At 48.6% G+C, this 19,649-nt stretch overlaps 1 protein-coding gene across 1 annotated transcript; it reads left to right on the top strand.

The window, feature by feature from the left end:
* Positions 1 to 11,527: 11,527 nt before the first annotated feature.
* On the top strand, positions 11,528 to 14,833 carry LOC140213424 (uncharacterized). The gene is made up of 4 exons (XM_072284644.1): positions 11,528 to 11,912; positions 11,999 to 12,700; positions 12,906 to 13,927; positions 14,804 to 14,833. The coding sequence occupies exons 1-4, from the start codon at positions 11,528 to 11,530 to the stop codon at positions 14,831 to 14,833; spliced, it is 2,139 nt and encodes a 712-aa protein (XP_072140745.1).
* Positions 14,834 to 19,649: the final 4,816 nt, after the last annotated feature.

Below are 19,649 nucleotides of genomic sequence, written 5' to 3'. Positions count from 1 at the left end.
CATGACTTATAACGGTATTTTGCTTATATTTCTTGAGTATCCTTAGTACGAAAGCATGTTGCTGTACTAAATTATACCCTTATAAGTGGCTGTATGAGTTACAATGGCATGTTTTCGAAAAATGAATGTTGTAACAATGTTTAAAGAACAATGTTTCAAGAAAATGTTATAAATGTACTTGTCTTTTTTTTTCTATTGGTGAATATGTGCGCACTTCTTTCTTTCTCTCTCTCTTATTGACAAATAAGCAGGAAGTTTTTTGGTATGAGTGTGTGTATAAGCATATATGTACTCTGAATGTATGTGTCAATCTGTGCCTGTTGCCAAGAAAAGGGGCATGGACCTAGTCAAGCTGCTGCTTTGCAGCTTTTTGTTCTTGCCCTAGTGCTCTTTTTCTGCTGTAAAAAAAGAATGCTGAAATAAATGAAATGAAATGACAGGCATGAGAGCTGGACATCCCAACAGGCCATCTTAACAGAGATGCTGACCTTGGCCAGAAGAATGAACAGACAAGTGACCCCAGAAGCACTCCACTCGCTGCTGATGCCATTGTATTGATGGACGTTGGGCTGTCAGCAGCATGGAAGATGCTCCTGTGGAATTTTTTAAACGCTGGCCTGTCGGGTGAAGTGCTGCGGCACCTACTACTGCAGGCGATCCACCATTTACGCGAGTGTGGCCTAAGAATGGTGACAGTTGTGTGCGCCTGTCTTTTGGCAAACATCCTTATGGCAAAGTGCGCAGCTGTCGAGTTCATGAAGGTTCACACAATGCCCTGAGGACATTTAAGAGCCTAGTGAACACATTCACAGTTAAATTCACGTAGTCTGTGATGCGTGACATGGCCTCAAGCTAAGGAACACCCCCCCCCCCCCCCGGAGACAAGGGAACTGCCACGAGCAGAACACAGGGGGTAAATTGCATTTTAATAATTAAAATTGCTTCTTTCAAATATAGTTAACGTGCTTTACAGTGACACTCACACTCAGACAGAATGCAAGGTATGTTAGTGGGTCATTTTGCAAAATATTCTTTTATTGCATTCCTTACTTTTTATTCAACACGGTAATTTAAGGTATGTCACTACATTTCAGAAAAAGTCGTACAAATTAAATACGAGTTAACTGCATGTTCGTCTAGCTAGCAAAATCAATGCGGTATTGTAATATAGTTTAACTATTAAAGCAGTGGAAACATATTTTTTATATTAATAATGTGCCTAAATGAACGTGTCATGCTATCAGTGGTAACAACAAACTGGCAGGTTCCCAAAGAAAACTGGCAACTGTGCAATGATACTGGACTGTGCAATGAGTCACCTTAACTTACATACGTCTATGTTGAAGCACGTGTTACTAAAACACTTTATAAATTACGAAATCATCTTTTTTGCAAAGCTTCTCCAGAGTATTCCCCGTATTGTCAAACTCTACAGCATGTTTCAACCATTGTGGTTCACTTCACAAGTTCCTGAATAAAGAAACACGCCACACGTACAGAAATGCGGATCAAGGAAATTTTTACAAGTGTTTGCATAAGAAGAGCCTCTTTGTAACGAAGAGTTTATTTGTATGCTAGGCATCTTCAAAATATATCTAAGTGACCTTTTAAAAGATGCCACTTTATATTTACTCCTTGATGATAAAGAAATATGAAACCTGCAAATGAAATACGCTAAAACATCTTAAGCTTTCATGAGGTAACGATAGTAATCGCAATGAAGCATGTCGCATCTCGAAAATAAAGTTACGGTCCACGCAACTTTATGTAATATTTTATTTTCCGACATTACATTGCATAGAAATATTTTATAATTAGAAAGTATAAAAAGATAGAAGCAGATTTTCTGTAAATCCATAACATTCCAACAATAACAGATATATCGCAGTTTCGTGAACAGCGTTTGTGAGTGCATGTGAAGCGAATATATGTAATACTATATAAATTTACAGTGCACGAACAATTTTTACACTGTTTACAAAGCCTTAGCGAAAGCCGAACACACAAATAGTGCGACATTCCAAAGTGGTGTATATCACGACAATCTTGTCATCTTTTGTTGTATTGTCAGGTGAAGTTAAAAGAACTAGGGAACTGTTTTTATTCCTCGCTTGCGGCGTGGCTAAATTAATGTTAGTCTCCAGAATTTTACGTGGGAGGCAATTTTAAAGGCACAGAGCCTGGAAGATCAGCGAAGTCTGGTGGACCGCGCCCGGGCTGCGGCATTAGCCAACGGCTTTCTGGACTAAGAGAGCCGCCCACCTAGGGCGAAGAAAGAACGCTTTCTCGCTGTTTTTCACAATAAAAGTTTATTCCTCCTCTTCTCCAGAATTTTAGGAATACTTAACATTTTCGTACTTATTTACGATCTTTCAATTATACACTATGATCCTATATACAAGAAGTTGTTCCGTCTCACTAAACTGCTTTGGGAGTTTGGTGTGGGTCCTGCCGCCTATACTTTATTTAATGGCGTGCCCTTACAAGTGACATTTGGGATCTCACAATATTTAATATGTCTAGAATGCTATTCCTATCCTGCTGATGCGGCATGCGCTAACATTGTGCCTAAGTGCCTGGTTACATGGCATTAGCTATGAGGCTGTGACTTTTTCATTGCACACAATTAAGGTTTCTTACAAGTGAATGTTCCACTGATGGGTACAGGTGACAAATTTGAACGCAAGTGGTCTTCGACTTTAAACTGAGACTTGACTTACTCTACAAATGTGGCTCCATGTCGTTCAGTGGAAACATTACAATTCTCCAGCAGCTCCAGCAAAAAGGAGGACTAAATGCAGCCAACAAGCTCTCACGGGCTCATGTGGAGTACTGCAGACAGGTAAGGTTCTACTTATTCATGCATGACACAACTGTGGCATAGAGTAGTATCTGTGTTCTTTGTTTCTTCTCTAACAGGTAATCAAAGCAAAACTTGCAGCTGAGACGTTCCGCGCATCAGTCTGCAAAGCACTAGAACTTGCCCCGCAGCTGCATCTTCAGCATTATGAAAACTGCAACGACAACGCAAAATTCATCAGCGTGGTTGACAAGTAAGGACTGTGCGATTAAATTCAAGTACACGTAAAGTATACTCTAGTTAAGGCACACTATCAGGCCATCACTTAAACTTCCGGGAGGGAGAACAACATTTAAGTAAATATTACCACAGTAACAATGCGTACTCATATGCTCAAGAACATCAAATGTTTAAACCTAACTTAAGGAATTACATTCTTACTCGCTCAGGAAAACTAGGGTGCTGAGTGACTAAGAGTTCGCCAAAGCACAATGATTTGTTGTTACCCTCAATATGACTAAGGCAAGACATTTGGTTATTTTCACTGCCATTAGTGTCTGTTCAAAACAAGCATCCCTTGATGTCATTCAGTGATAACACATGTGTATCAAGGAAGGATTCCAGTAAACTTTTATTAAACACAGAAAACTTGTGAAGTTACCAATGCGTGATGATAAAAATAGTCACAGGTGCAAAGATTGTTCTTGCAGTCGTTTTCACTCCTCGCGTGTACAGGCTGTTTCATACTTGAGGGAAAACTCGGAGCGCATTGCATCGCAATGCGGCGGGCGCTCGAGTCAGGCGGTGGCAGCAGCTCGCGCCGGCGCCGACGCTCGAGGATCGGGGTTTTGAACCGCGTCGTCTGCTACGGTGGCGCGCGCTGGCCGCATTGTCTTAGCATTGTCGGGAAGCGTGCTAATGTCAGAGGTAGGGCGGATTTCATCGTTACTGCGTGAACTGAGCCAGTAGTCGTCACTAAGCGTTGTGCGACGTCCACTGATACGCCTCGAAGGCAAGTTCATCGCTGAAAGGTACGGGGCAATCATAGACGATGTACTGATTCTGTACGTTGTTGACGGCCCGTTCCCGTAAGGCAACTATATATTCCAACACGAGAAGTCGCCGATCTCCACTGCTCGTGCTGTGCAAGAAACGCTCGAACGGGGCGGCATCACTGTCCTGGAAAGGCCGCCCCAATCCCTGGACCTCAACATCATTGAAAATTTCTGGGGCTCATTGAAAGTATCGCTGGCGCACCATCCTCTCCACGGGTTGTCAGAGGACAGGCCTTGGTCCACCATCGTCAGCGAGTGGAACGCTCTGCGAATGAGCACATCGGTGACCGAATCACTCAAGACCCCACTGCCAGCTATTGTTATTCTGCTAAATAATTGCGAAGGTTGTTAAATATATTTAAAACATGACACAACTTCTCAACTTGGAGTACTGCTGGCCTGCCGACTTGAATTCATAGGAAGCATTGCTTCCCGTCTGCAGTGGTACAGTTGCTAAAGAAGTATAGATACAAACACACCAACAGTTATGCATCAATTGCTGGTACTTGTTCAACGTTTCGTTAACGGCATGCACTCCTGCGAAGTATGAATGCGCACACATAAAATGCTTCCTCGGTTTGTGACTTGCGCCGCGGTTATTTACAACAGTTATTTGTTACTTCCCAGACAAAAAGCTATTTCACTGTTTCGTAGGTATGCTGTTCTTAGTGAAAACTGAGATTTTGTCTTTCAGGGAATTCGGCCTGCTTAATTGTAGCAGTCCAGTGGCAAAAGGGTTCAGGGCTCCGCTGAAACCTTCAACCTTCCACTTCCAGAGGGAGGCCATGGAGTGCGCTGGCAGGGAACTGATAGCTCTGCAACTGGTAACCAGAAATCCAGTTGTGCAGGACAGTAGGCGTATGACAGGGATCTCACGCACGAGGATCTGGTGCAGGTCTGCGAGGCTGACTTGAGTAGGTAATCCAACCATATAACATATGCTAAGTTTTCATAACACTCAGAGATAAGCCAAGACATCGTAAGTTAGAGAACCCTTGTATTCTGTATAATCAAAACACTATTTATGAACTGCTTTACCTAAATAACTAATATTTGTGGGCGGCACGTAAAAATTGAGATGCTTATTTATTTCGCTTGATCTTATTCACTTTATTTATTAATTTATCACCTCAACAGCCCGAAAGTTAGTTTGTATGTAATGTTTCAAGCTCAACTTTACGAAACATCTCAACCAGGAGCCACTTGGGATGTACTTCAGCTGTAATAAGCAACGTGGCGGCTGGAACAACCCTTTGGCAGCCCAGTTCCATAACACGTATAGAAGAACGTCGGTACTTGCACAAGTGGTGAATAAAGTGAAAATCAGACATCCACCCGTTCGTAGAAATTGCTACAAAGTGGTGTAGCCGAAGAATGCGAATCTGATGCCCCAGCTAGAAGGCATACGCCTTTCAAGGAGCCAAGGGAAAGATAACAGCTGCACTTCAAGAGAAGCCGCCGACTAAAAGCTAACGTGCACATTCACACAGTCATTGCTGGAGCACGATTACACTAACCTGCGTGTGTTCTCCAGTGAGGTGGTGCACTATATTGGAGGCTTTGTAGTAAGAGGGGTATAGGAACGACTGCTTTGTGCAGACTGCACACAGCTTTTCGTGTAAGACACAAAGCGTAACATACAACCCTAAAAAACAACGGTGGCCTCATCACCGCGCCAGGGCCCTGTAACGCCGCAATTCTGTCGTCCGCCGCCGCCGCCGCCAGCACGCCCAGCCGTCGCCCAGCACACCTACGCTAGGAAGACGGACATTCGGCGAGCCCCCGACCACCGCCCGCTCTGCTATCACTGCGGAGAAGCCGGTCATGTGTACCGCCGATGCCCACACCGCGACTTCGGACAGAGAGGGTTCGCCGTCAACGCGCCGCGTCCAGTTCGGGGAGCGCCCACGTGACATCGCCGATTACCTAGCCGCCACTCAGTGCAACTCTCGACGACCGTCCCGTTCGCCGTCACCAGGCCGCTACCTGTCGCCGCAACAACGACCGTACACTGGCCCAGTCCGGGTCCGGCCCGTCAGGCCAAATCCAGCAAACTAAAAGCAGCAACCGATGGAGGTGCGGTTGGTGTTCGTCGAACGGACGAAGATCCTCCGCTGCCGTCGAAGACGCCGAAGAAACTACCTCGACGACATCACGACAGACCGCCATCCTGACGAAGTGTGAAAGCAAAGAATACGACGACGAAAGACGACCTGACGACGTCCCATACCATGCACAGGTCAACGCGACACAGCCGTGATCCGACGCCACGACCTAACTGTAACGCAAGACAAAGAACCACCGACCTCGACTTGCTTCTCGACGGCCACGCAGTCACCGCCTTAGTCGACACAGGGGCCGATTACTCAGTCATGAGTGGACACATCGCCGCCCAGTTGAAGAAGGTTAAGACTGCATGGGAAGGCCCTAAATTCGGACCGCGGGAGGACACCTGATTACGCCGACTGGAATCTGCACGGAAAGAATTACCGTTCATGACCGGACTTACCCTTCCACCTTCATTATCCTCAAACAATGTTTACGTCACGCCATTCTCGGCATGGACTTCCTAAACCAACACGGCGCAGTAATCGACCTGAACTCCATAACCCTGTCTGAAGATCAAGCGATACCGCCGGAGAGCTCTCGTAGTAACCATGCCTTAAGCGTGCTCGAAAGTCAAGTCAGCCTCCCGCCTCGATCCAGCATTGTCATTTCCGTCGGCACCAAAACACCTGCCGACGTAGAAGGCGTTATCGAGCGTGACCAACGTCTACTGCTAGACCGTGAAATTTGCGTAGCAAGAGGGATCGCTCGACTCCACGGAGGGAAAACGGAAGTGATGCTAACCAACTTCAGCCAAGAGTTCAAGCACATCAGCAAGGGCACGACAATCGCGTACATCGAGGAAATGGTGGAAACGAGCAATGCCTTTGTCCTCTCAGATTCTGTCGCATCTACCCCGACGACCATAATTCCCGAACCAGACTACAACGTAAATCCAAGTCTCTCCATGAGCAAGCAGCAAAAGCTCAGAAGTCTTCTCCGACGATACAAGGACTGCTTTTCGACTTCATCAAAGATTCGACAAACACCAGTTGCAAAGCATCGTATAATAACCTAAGAGTGCGACCAGAGCCCTTACTGAGTTTCGACGCGAGAACGTGAAGCTATTAGGCAACAAGTCGACGAAATACTCCGCGACGACATCATCCAGCCGTCAAAAAGCCCGTGGGTATCTCATGTTGTCCTGGTGAAGAAAAAGGACGGAACCCTACGTTTCTGCGTCGATTATCGTCGACTGAACAAGATCACGAAGACGTATACCGCCTTCCAAGGATAGACGACGCATTGGATCGGCTCTGCAACGCTAAATGCTTCTCGTCGATGGACCTCAAGTCTGGCTACTGGCAAATAGAAGTCGACGAGAGAGATCGCGAAAAGACTGCCTTCATCTCGCCAGACGGCCTCTACGAGTTCAAGGTCATGCCATTCGGGCTGTGCTCGGCGCATGCAACGTTCCAGCGCGGCATGGACACGGTGCTAGCAGGATTGAAGTGGCAGGCCTGTCTTGTGTACTTGGATGACGTCGTCGTCTTCGCCGGAAATTTCGACGATCAACTTACGCGGCTTGCGACAGTACTAGAGGCCATCAAATCATCAGGGCTCACTCTGAAACCAGAAAAGTGCCGCTTCGCTTACAATGAGCTTCTGTTCCTAAGCCACGTCATCAACAAGCCTGGAGTAGGCCCCGACACGCAGAAAACAGCTGCCATCGCAAAGTTCCTGTGGCCCATCGACAAGAAGGCAGTGTGTGGATTCCTTGGCATGTGTGCCTACTACAGGAGCTTTGTCAAGGACTTGTCACGCATCGCTGAGCCGCTAACGCATCTAACCAAATCTGATGTCCAGTTCAAATGGCAAACGCCGTAGGCCGACGCATCTAAGAACTAAAACGACGCATGCAGTCACCGCCGGTACTTGCACATTTCGACGAAGATGCCCATACCGAAATCCACACTGACGCCAGTAGCCTAGGCCTCGGTGCCGTCCTAGTCCAGAAGAAAGACGGACATGAACGGGTGATATCTTATGCCAGCCTGTCGCTGTCAAAAGCGGAAGGCAATTATTCTACGACTGAAAAGGAGTACCTCGCCATCATTTGGGCCACAGCAAAATTCCGCCCTTGCCTATATGGCAGGCCATTCAAAGTCATGAGCGACCATCACGCGTTGTGTTGGCTAGCTAACTTAAAGGAGCCTTCAGGACGGCTGGCGAGGTGGAGAATCAGACTGCAAGAATATGACGTCACGGTAATCTACAAGTCCGGACGAAAACACTCAGACGCCGACTGCCAATACGGGCCCCCATCGGTTTCCCGCCGGAAGACGACGAGGATGACGACGCCTTCCTTGGAATAAGAAGCGCAGAAGACTTAACTAAACAGCAACGAGCAGACCCGGAGCTAAAAGGCCTCGACGAGTAGTTGGAAGGGAACACCGACGTAGTACCTAGGGCATTTAAGCGCGGCTTATCTTCGTTCACATTACAAAAGAACCTGCTCGCAAAGAAGAACTCACCAGTCCGCGCCAGCTACCTTCTTGTTCCGTCAGCGCTGCGTCCAGAAGTACTGTACGCCCTACATGACGATCCAACCGCTGGGCACCTCGGATTCTCCCGAACGCTGTCGAGGATACAGGAAAGGTATTACTAGCCGTGTCTGACCGGCGACGTCGCCCGTTACGTCAAGACATGCCGAGACAGCCAGCGACGCAAGACACCACCGACGAGGCCAGCAGGATTACTACAGCCGATCAAACCTCCTTGCCGATCATTTCAGCAGATCGGGATGGATTTGTTTGGACCGTTTCCGGCGTCAACATCCGGAAATAAGTGGATCGTCGTGGCGACGGGCTATCTCACCTGCTTCGCTGAAACTAAAGCTCTACCGAAAGGCAGCGCAGCAGAAGTGGCGAAATTTTTCGTCAATAACATACTGCTGCGACAGGGTGCCCCAGAATTCCTCATCACTGACAGAGGAACGGCTTTTACTGCAGAGCTCACCCAAGCCATACTGCAGTACAGCCATACAAGCCATAGGAGGACACCTGCCTACCACCCGCAGACGAATGGTCTCACGGAGCGCCTGAACAAGACCCTCGCCGACATGCTAACAATGTACGTCGACGTCGAGCACAAGAGGTGGGACGCGGTCCTGCCGTACGTAACCTTTGCTTACAACACGGTGGTGCAAGAAACAACACAGATCACGCCGTTCATGCTGGTCTACAGCAGGAACCCGACGACGACGCTCGACGCCATGCTGCCGCACGTCACTGACGAGGAGAATCTTGACGTCGCGACCTATCTTCAGCGTGCCGAAGAAGCCGGACAGCTCACCCGCCTACGGATCAAGAACAAGCGGCGTACCGACAGCCAACACTACAACCTCCGACGACGTTTGGTCGAGTACCAGCCCGGTGACCGTGTTTGGGTTTGGACCAATATACGCCGACGAGGTCTGAGCCAGAAGCTTTTGCGTCGCTATTTCGGACCGTACACGATCATCCAACGTATTGGCGCACTGGACTACGAGGTCGTGCCAGACGGCATTTCGCTATCACAGCGGGGCCGCTCAAGACCTGAAATAGTCCCCGTTGTGCGACTCAAGCCGTACTACCAGCGTTAATGAACTTTACGACTTCGCGTAACAGACCTTTGGACTTTGTTTCTTTTCGTTGTTTTGTCACTTTTGTTTAATAAGTGTCCTTTTGTGTTTCGCTCTCTTATATTTGTAGCATCGGGACGATGCTTTTTAAGAGGGGGGGTAATGACACGTGACACAGGCGACCACATCTCACCACCTAACAAATTTTATCGCAAAGCGCAGGACGCGCCTGCATGTAAAAGAAGTTTCTGGAATGTTATCGATGGTTCCATCCGCTGTCTTTCCCTGCAACTTGCGTTATCTGATTGCATGTATGTGCGACGCGAATAGTGTAGAATTTTGTGGAAGACACGCGGGTCCCAGCGGTTACTCTGAAACATTCGACGACTGATCTATAAAAGCCGACGCGCTTGACCTGCTGATCAGATTTTCGACGATCGCCGACCGTATTCGCCGCTATCGTTGTGCTATAAGTGTAGCCTGTTTTTGTGGGCACAGGTTCACCCCAATAAAAGTTAGTTTTGTCTTTCACGGTATTGCCACTGTGTTCTTCAACGTCACCACCACGTGACAATATACTGCAAGAGCTGCCGATTACCCAGCATATTGGACAGATAGCTCTAGCAAACTTCCACTGACGACTTAAACAGTAGGCAGCAGCTTTGTGAGCAGACATGTCTTCAAGGTGGTGGCGGACATTTTCACCATCTCCTGTAGTGCAACTGCACCGGTGGAAGTAAAACTTCAAACTTTTTGATCTCTTCTTTCATTAAACAATCACTATTTGGACACACAGTATACATACAACAAATGCCGCTGCAGTTTCAAAACTAACATCCTGCTCTGTTGACACCAATCAGTGATGAAGTGTTGGTGTTACCTAACACACAAGCTGCTGGAAGGTTTCATCTTATGGCGCTGCACTTTGCAGCATTCACCTTCACACGACACTCCAGAGAAAGCTCTTCTACGTCAGGAAGTGGACTGGTACACCACCATCACCAGTGCAAGCAAGAATAAGATTAAACATCTGCAGCAATCTCAACGTCGCCTGAAGCGCAAGGTCGCCAGCCTTAAATATGTAATTCAAGACCTTTTAGAAAACCACCTTTTTTTGTTGTGAAGAGAGAGGCATTGAAAAATCTGGGCTTGCCTCACCCTAAGACATTGTCAAAATAGTACCAGCGTGTTAATGGGGCCCCTGGGTTTTCTAAGGAGGTGTTCTCAGCTCTAGGACAAAGTGCAGGAAAATCCACAGGCTGGCCACCCTAAACTTTGCTCATTGGTAGTTGATGAGATGGCGATCCCAAGACAGGTAGAATGGAATGGCAACAGGTTCCATGGCTATGTTAACATGGGAAGAGACACCAATGACGATAGCGTCCCAGTTGCGAAAGATGCCTTTGTGGTCTTGTTGGTGACAGTTAATGGTCGGTGGAAGTTTCTAATCGCATACTTTCTTATTTATGGAATTTGCGGGGAGCAACGGTCCAATATAGTATTGCAAGCAGCTCATATTGTACATGATAAAGGTGCACATGAAGTCAGCTTGGCTTGCGATGGAGCTGCTGCAAATCTTTCCATGCTGCGTAACCTAGGCAGCAAACTGAAACCGCCCGAGCTAGCAACTTCTCTCCTCCATCCAGGCACAAAAGAACCCATCTTTGGGCTACATGATCCATAAGCTGAGGCAGCCACACATAAATTGGAAAACCCAGCAAATAATTGTGTCGCTGGCAGCCCAGCTGTTTAGCAAATTAGTTGTAGATGCTTTTGCAGAATGCAGAGCCCATAAAGTTTCTAAGCTGCTGGATTCTTCAGCCAGAGAGCTATGTATATCCTACCTCCGTCTATTCAAGAAGTTGGTAGTAAGTGAAGTGATAACTGCGTCACGAACAATGTAATCGTGACGCAGTTACGATTAAATTGTTCGTGTGGTTCGTGAGGCCTCATTGCCTTCTGCCCGAGGCCTCACGAACAACACCCAATGGCACACCAAGCAGGATGCCCGGAATCGTGCTGCTTCTCGACGAGTGCCTGCTACTCCATCTGCAGCAGGAGCCGACCCCTCGGCCTCTAACCCGGTCGCACAGCCGGATCTCCATCCCGGAACTTCAGTCTCCTGCACTGATTACACCGCCGTCAGCAGATACCTCGCTGTCACCCCCCACTGCTACACCGGGTTCTACTCAACCTGATGTCACGGCTCCTCGTGACAGTGGGGCCACAGCTGCTGACCGACCCTCCCTTGACACCACCTACCTGCTGCGGCACCACGCCTCCGCCCTACGAGCCCTGGCCAGAGAGCCCCCTACCCCTGAGGGTTGGGAGAGGGCCATGGAGATATGGGGCGTTGTTACTACCGCGTTCAAGCTGCCCCCAACCACTGGTGACCAATCAATCCCCACAATGCGCGGGACATACAGCGGTTGTATAGGCGCAACCACAGACGGGCCATCCGTCTTATCTTCGAAGGTCCTTCCCAGCTATGCCCCATCCTGCTTGCTATCCTGGAGGCCCATTTCACGACCACCTGGGCCCAGCGATCCGCTAACTCCTCCATTCTGCTCGCCCGAACCCCGGCAGCAGATGAGGTCAACCTTGACCCTTTCACGGCTGAGGAGGTCGCTTGGCGGCTCAAGCGCTCAGAAAACACCGCGCCTGGGGAAGACCGGCTCACTTACCAGCATTGGAAGTCGGTAGACCCTGAAGGGAGGTTCCTCTCAGCATTTTTCAATGTGTGTCTCCGCCATCATCACGCACCTGACAGCTGGAGGACCTCCCGCACCATCCTCCTCTTTAAGAAGGGCGACGTGACCGATCCCCGCAACTGGCGCCCTATCGCGCTAGGCAATACGGCTGCAAAGCTGTATGCTAAATGCCTTGCGGGACGTCTGCAAGACTGGCTGAAGGAGCATTACGTCCTCTCCCACTGCCAGAAGGGATTTCTTCCGCATGACGGCGTCTTTGAACACAATTACGTCATCCAGGATCGTCTTGACGAAGCCCGTGACGGCCACGAAAACATCTGCGTCGCATTCCTAGATTTCTCTAACGCCTACGGGTCCGTGCCCCATCAGGCGTTGTTGGATGCCCTTCGAGAAACCGGAGCACGTGATCGCTTCATCGAACTCGTGGCCGACTTGTCCAACAGTACAAGGATCGTCGCGGCTGACGGTATCACGGCACCTATTCCCGTCTTGGCCGGGATCCGTCAAGGATGTCCATTGAGCGGGCTTCTTTTCAATATCGTCGTTGATCCCATCATTCGGGCTATACGGGGGGGGGGATCGTCAGCATAACATCCTAGCATGCGCTGACGATTTAACCTCCTTGGCGACCAGTCCTGGGATGTTGCAAGCCCGTATCGACCAAATTGAAGCTCTGGCCTCCGAGAGCGGACTTGCCCTCAACCCCAACAAATGCCGTTCACTCCATCTGAGCGGGGCGCATCCGGTTGGGACGAGGCCTTCAATATTCAAGGACGCGGGTGCTGCCATCCCTGCCATGGCAGACTTCGACTCCCAGAAGTTCCTGGGTCGACCTGTGGGTTTCCGGGTACTGGCGGACGATATCAACATCATCGACCATGCCATCCAGCGAGGCACAGCACTTCTATCATCTCTGCTGGCCCCCTGGCAGCGCCATGACGCAATCCGGACCTTCGTCTACCCCGGCTTCAACTTCATGATGAGGTGCGGCACCCTAGGCAAGGACGATTGGCAACGGCTGGATGATGCACTCCGTCCACTATTAAAGCGGACGCTTTACCTCCCATCCAATGCCTCCAACGAGAACCTTTACGGAAGTCCACGGTCTGGAGCTGCAGCCATTCCACTCGCTGCCGAGCTCAGTGACCTCTGCCGGGTGGACAACGCCTTCAAGCTTCTTACGTCTGCCGACTTTGAGGTTCGAGATATGGCATCGCACGGCCTGTTCGTGGTTGTCTCTAAGCGTCTACGCCGGCCGGCGGAGCAAAGGGACGTAGAAGACTACCTCAGCGGGTCCACGGAAGGCGACTTCCGCGCGCCAGCTTCGCAGCTTCGATCGGCTTGGACAGAGGCGCGTAAGGCGTCTCGCCGCCTGGATGTACTGTGGCAGCTGGACCGTGAGGGCGTCCGGATAACCTGCGGCGACAAAACCCTCACTTCCTCCCACCGCAGGAAGGTTATCCGGACGCTGCGCGCCATTCAATCAGCGACCAGGGACGACGCTCTCCACTGCAAACCGAACCAGGGCAAAGTAATGGAGTGCGTGGCCGCCGACCCCGCCAGTTCTCATTTTATGCATACCGGGTCCTTCACCCGGTTTGCCGACTGGCGGTTTATACACAAGGCCAGGCTCAATGTGCTACCCCTAAATGGAGCCAGCCCATGGATGACCGGACGGGACCAGCGCTGCACAGTATGTGGGTATGAAAAGGAGTCTCTGCCCCACTTTCTCTGTCACTGCATGGCAAGCAGCGCCATGTACACGGCCCGACACAACAGCATCGTGGCGCGGCTACGCACTGCCAGCCGTCACCGGTTCGCGATCACATCCGATCTATGTTCACATCGATCACATCTATGTTCACGACATAGACGCCTCATGATGTATGAGATATGTAAATAAGGCTTTCGACATTCTAAACTCGTACAGTTTTAAGCAGAAAGTGTGGGAAAAGCCACTGTGCCCTTCAAATGTAGATTTAGTGACTTCATATTTGCAAGAAGCCAAACAATAATTTTCCTCACCAAGAGAGTGTACACTTAGAACACTGCTGACACAAACAAACCGGAAAACTGGCTTCATTGGTTTCTTAGTTTGTATGCAGAGTGTCACATCACTTTACAGCCATCTAATTCATGATAAGCAGCTGCTGGCATATCTTCCAACATCAAAATTAAGTCAGGACCACCTCGAGTTGTCTTTTTTTTTCTGGCAATTCGATCATTTGGCCGCTGTAATGATAATCCTACAGCATGAGTTTCACTGCTGCACTTAAGCGTCTTCTTGTTCAAAACGAAGTGCAATATGTGACTAGTGGAAACTGCCTTCCGCTAGACCACATCAACGTTTTGTGCGCCAGTTCATTTGTGATGCCATCGTGTAAAAGCATAATGAATGCTACAATAGCACGAAGACTGCTTTTTAAAGATCAGCCATTACATCAAGGTGCGCGGACTATTAATGAGGAGCATGCATACTGCTCAGATCCAGGCAACATATCAGAAATTGCAGACATTATCATTGCTAACATTGTTGGAGTTCTTGTCTCACATTATGTCATGAGTGCAGTTCTGCACTGACTTCATCTACACATGGTGACAAGGCATACTCTCTTATTAGAAGGAAGTCACATGATGGATTGGTTTATGCTTTTAAAGATATCCTCACAATATGTCAACAATCTGAGAAGGAACTTCGAGAAGCTCTCATTTGCTACCCCCCCGCAGGGGCGTCTGCGTCAGCAGGCGTTTGGTGTGTGGCGACACCACGTACCCGAGCACACGAGGGTTGGACCCTCCCGCGTGTAGCCGTGCGCGGCTTAGCCGTGTCCGGGGAAAGGGGGATCCTGGAGGTTGAGCCGATGCCGGGTGTTCGGACCGTTAAGGCCCCCCGTCGGAGGCAACACACCTCTTTGGCCTCTGCTTCACGTAGACGGCACCCCCGGACTGACCCACCCGGGGGAAATCGGTAGTCGCCTTTTCCTGTCCTCCTCTCCAATCTTCGTCTTTTTCTCTCGCCTTTTTCATCTTTCCTGTCTCCTCTTCACTTCTTATTACTTCCGTATTTCCTTGGCGGCAAGGGTTAACCTTGTGCATTATGCCCAACCTCGGGTATAGGTATTTGGTTATAGTGGGGATGTACCGCTGGCGTGCGCAGAACTGAATACTTCCCGTCCTGTGTCGTCCCCTGGTTGGGCTCCATGGTGGGTGGCGGCCATCCCTGCCGAATATTAATATGACTTATGGAATCAAATTTCCCTCCACTCCCTGATCGCTCCTTCAAGAGGGGGCGCACCGAAGGTTCCTTCAACTTCTTCATGAGTCACAAAGAAACATTCCCAAAATACCACGTCATTCACAGTCAACATGAAAGCAAGACAGTTCGAACAATATCTCCTTTTGTTGTGGCAAAATCATTGGCAAACTCCATCGGCCCAGGTTACAAAGTAACTAAAATGGGAAGCGGCGATCTTCTTCTTGAACTTCGTGACAAGACACAGTACAGTAAATTGTCAAAACTAATTGCTTTTGGGGACATTCCAGTTTCAGTAGGCCCACACAGATCTTTGAACACTGTCCGCGGTGTCGTCTCTGAAGATGACCTGCTGGATCTTAGTGAAAGTGAGCTACTTGAGGGATGGCAAGATCAAAATGTAGTAAAGGTCCAGAGAATAACGATTAGGCGCGACGGCAAGGAAATCCCCACAAAACACATAATCTTAACTTTTGGAACTAGCACTTTACCAGACTCAATAGAAACAGGATACTGCAAACTCCGTGTAAGACCATACATACCTAACCCACGCCGATGCTTCAAGTGTCAGCGGTTCGGGCACGGTTCACAAAGCTGCCGAGGGCGCACTACTTGTGCAAAGTGTGCATCAAACGAGCACTCATCCGACACTTGCACTTCCACCACCCATTGTGCTAACTGTGACGGGGATCACCCAGCGTACTCTCGTTCTTGCCCATCCTGGAAAAAAGAAAAACAAATCATCGAAATCAAAATCAAACTGAACCTTTCCTTCCAAGAGGCGCGCAAGCGCTTCTCGATGAACCAGTCTAGTCCGTCTTACACCGATGTGGCGCGCCGGGGGGCAGCGCTACATCCTTCGGCGGCCGCCCAAGTCACACGGAGTGTGACGGCGGTCACGCCATCAGCCCCCCCGGCTGGAACAGCCAGCGCTGTACCGGCCCCCACAAAGGAGGACCAGCAGACCCTCGGGCCTGTTGGACCCAAGGCCACTGCGCGTGCAGATAGGCCTACCACCCCCGCGAACGTGCCCGCTGCGCAGGCGCTATCCACCGCCTCAGACGAGGTGATGGATACAAATACCAATCCGGCGTCTCAGGCGCCGAAGGAACGGCGCAGCTCCCTCGAGCGCGCCCGGAAGTTAGAGAGATCGCGTTTCACGGGGCCTGGAAAGGTCTCGTGAGATAATCTAATCCATATTTCTTAAACACACAGCACAAAACACATACATTATGGATACACAGTTAATACAATGGAACGTCAGGGGTTTACTCCACAACCTAGACGACATTAAGGAACTTTTACATAGGTACACCCCAAAGGTGCTGTGTGTCCAAGAAACACATCTTAAACCCTCACAAACAAACTTTCTCCGACAGTATGCCATTTTCCGGAAAGACCGCAACGAGGCCCTTGCCTCGTCGGGCGGTGTGGCAATAATAGTAGATAAGTGTGTTGCTTGCCTGCAGTTACCCCTTAAAACGCCCCTAGAGGCAGTGGCAGTCAGAGCAGTGCTTTTTAGTAAGCTGCTGACAATTGCATCTTTATACATTCCTCCCAACTGTCAACTCTCCAAAACTGAATTTGATAGCTTTATTGCGCAACTCCCGGAACCCTACATTGTCGTTGGAGACTTAAATGCCCATCATACCTTGTGGGGCGACTCTAGGTGTGATGCCAGAGGGCGTCTGATTGAAAATTTCCTATTCAGTACGGGTGCATGCTTGCTAAATAAGAAGGAGCCAACTTTTTACAGCGTTGCACACAAGACATTTTCATCTATAGATCTATCCATTGTTTCAAGTACAGTCGTGCCGTACTTGGAGTGGAATGTACATAAGGACCCATACGGGAGTGATCATTTCCCGATTGTTTTAAAATTAAGGAAACGGGACGAATGTTCTCCACATGTACCCCAGTGGAAAGTTGACTCAGCCAACTGGCAGCGATACGGAGAACTAACATATATGACCTGGGATGATATTCGTGCACTCAGTATTGACGATGCAGTCTCATATTTAACCGCATTTATTCTCGACGTAGCGTCAATATGTATCCCACAAACAAATGCATCGCCTAATAAACGACGTGTTCCCTGGTGGAACGATGAATGTAAGCAAGCACGAAAGAAACAGAATAAGGCTTGGAATCAGCTCCGTGACTCTCCGACAATCGAGAACCTTATCAGCTTTAAGAAAATAAAATCAGAAGGAAGAAGAACGCGCCGCCGTGCCAAAAGGGATAGCTGGCAAAAATATATTTCCGGCATTAATTCGTATACAGACGAAAGAAAAGCCTGGAACAGGGTAAACAAACTAAAAGGCCGTGAAACTCATCCACTACCATTAGTAAACACACAAGCAGACACTCTTGAGGAACAAGCTGATTGCCTAGGAGCATATTTCGAGCACATTTCCAGTACATCTCATTATACAGATACATTCCTAAAATACCAGCGACTAGCAGAACAGCTGCATTTGAGTCGGAAGGGCACATCCAATGAAGCATACAATCGTCCATTTGGAATGGCTGAGTTCCAGGCTTCACTGAACTGTTGCAACAAGTCCGCTCCAGGAAGTGACAGAATATTGTATGAGATGATCAGACACTTACACCCTGAAACCCAAAAAACACTACTGTCACTCTTCAATTCCATGTTCTCTGCCGGCTACATTCCTTCTGCCTGGAAAGAAGGAATTGTAATCCCTATTTTAAAAGAGGGCAAGGACCCTTCCTCACCCAACAGTTATAGGCCTATAGCTCTGACAAGTTGTCTATGTAAATTATTTGAGAAAATGATTAACCGCCGCCTCATCCATTTTCTTGAAAGCAACAAGATACTCGATCCCTTTCAATGCGGTTTTAGGGAGGGTAGATCCACAACAGATCACCTTGTCCGCATAGAGACAAATATCCGAGATGCCTTTGTCCACAAGCAATTTTTTCTATCAGTATTTTTAGATATGGAAAAGGCATACGACACAACCTGGCGCTATGGAATCCTCCGTGACCTGTCTGAAATGGGAGTTCGAGGCAGCTTGCTGAACGTGATTCAGAGTTACCTCTCCAATCGCACGTTCCGTGTTAGAGTTGGTAACGCTCTGTCTCGTCCATTTACGCAAGAGGCTGGTGTTCCACAGGGTGGTGTGCTGAGCTGCACTCTTTTCATTGTCAAAATGAACTCGATCCAGACTGCCATACCACGTAGCATGTTTTATTCTGTATATGTGGATGACATCCAGATAGGTTTCAAATCATGTAACCTAAGTACCTGCGAGCGGCAAGTACAGCTTTGCATCAATAAATTATGTATGTGGGCGGACAAAAACGGTTTCAAGCTAAACCCACAAAAAAGTACATGCGTCATGTTTTCTAACAAGAGAGGTATACTTGCGGACCCCGCAATAGATCTAAATGGAGAGCGGCTATCTGTGAGCCATGAACACAAATTTCTAGGAATCATTTTAGACAGTAAGCTTAATTTTGTACCCCACCTGAAGTATCTGAAATCAAAGTGCCTCAAGACTATGAATCTTCTGAAACTCTTATCACGTACATCTTGGGGAAGCGACAGACGGTGCCTTCTAAAACTTTACAAAAGTCTAATATTAACACGGCTTGACTATGGATCAATAGTCTATAATTCTGCTGCACCAAGCGCTTTGGAAATGCTAGATCCCATCCACCACCTAGGTATCCGCCTTGCTACAGGTGCCTTTAGGACTAGCCCTGTGCAAAGCCTCTACGTCGAGTCAAACGAATGGTCATTACGCTACCAAAGGACATATTTAACTTTCTCCTACGCCTTGAAAGCTAGATCAGATGTTAAACATCCTTGTCATTCCACTATACTCGACTTGTCCACTGCTAGGCTGTTTCGTAACCGCCCGGCCACTAGGCCTCCTCTGTCCCTCCGGTTGGAAGCACTCTCAGAAAATACAGGGATCCCTCTTTTACACAATGTCCTAATGGCTCCTACACGGCTTCCACCGCCTTGGGAGTGGCAGACTATAAGATGTGACATCTCTTTCTTAGAAATATCCAAACAAGCACCTGAGGCTCACATACAATCTCATTTTCTTGAACTTAAAGAGAAGTATTCCTGTGACGAATATTACACAGATGCTTCGAAGTCTCCAGCTGGTGTTGCTTACGCAGCTCT

Source organism: Dermacentor andersoni, chromosome 10 (genome assembly GCF_023375885.2).
Source record: "Dermacentor andersoni chromosome 10, qqDerAnde1_hic_scaffold, whole genome shotgun sequence".
NCBI classification, from domain to species: Eukaryota; Metazoa; Arthropoda; class Arachnida; order Ixodida; family Ixodidae; genus Dermacentor; species Dermacentor andersoni.
Note: the sequence above shows the minus strand (reverse complement) of the source record. Positions and strands in the feature narration are given on the sequence as shown.

What these genes read in the sequence shown, in the direction of transcription:
- LOC140213424 (XM_072284644.1), top strand. Translation starts at nt 11,528, where the DNA reads ATGCCCGGAATCGTGCTGCTTCTCGACGAGTGCCTGCTACTCCATCTG. An exon ending in CAAGCTGCCCCCAACCACTG is followed by an intron (nt 11,913 to 11,998) that starts GTGACCAATCAA and finishes TTATCTTCGAAG; the next exon opens with GTCCTTCCCAGCTATGCCCC. An exon ending in GACGGGACCAGCGCTGCACA is followed by an intron (nt 13,928 to 14,803) that starts GTATGTGGGTAT and finishes TCATGAGTGCAG; the next exon opens with TTCTGCACTGACTTCATCTA.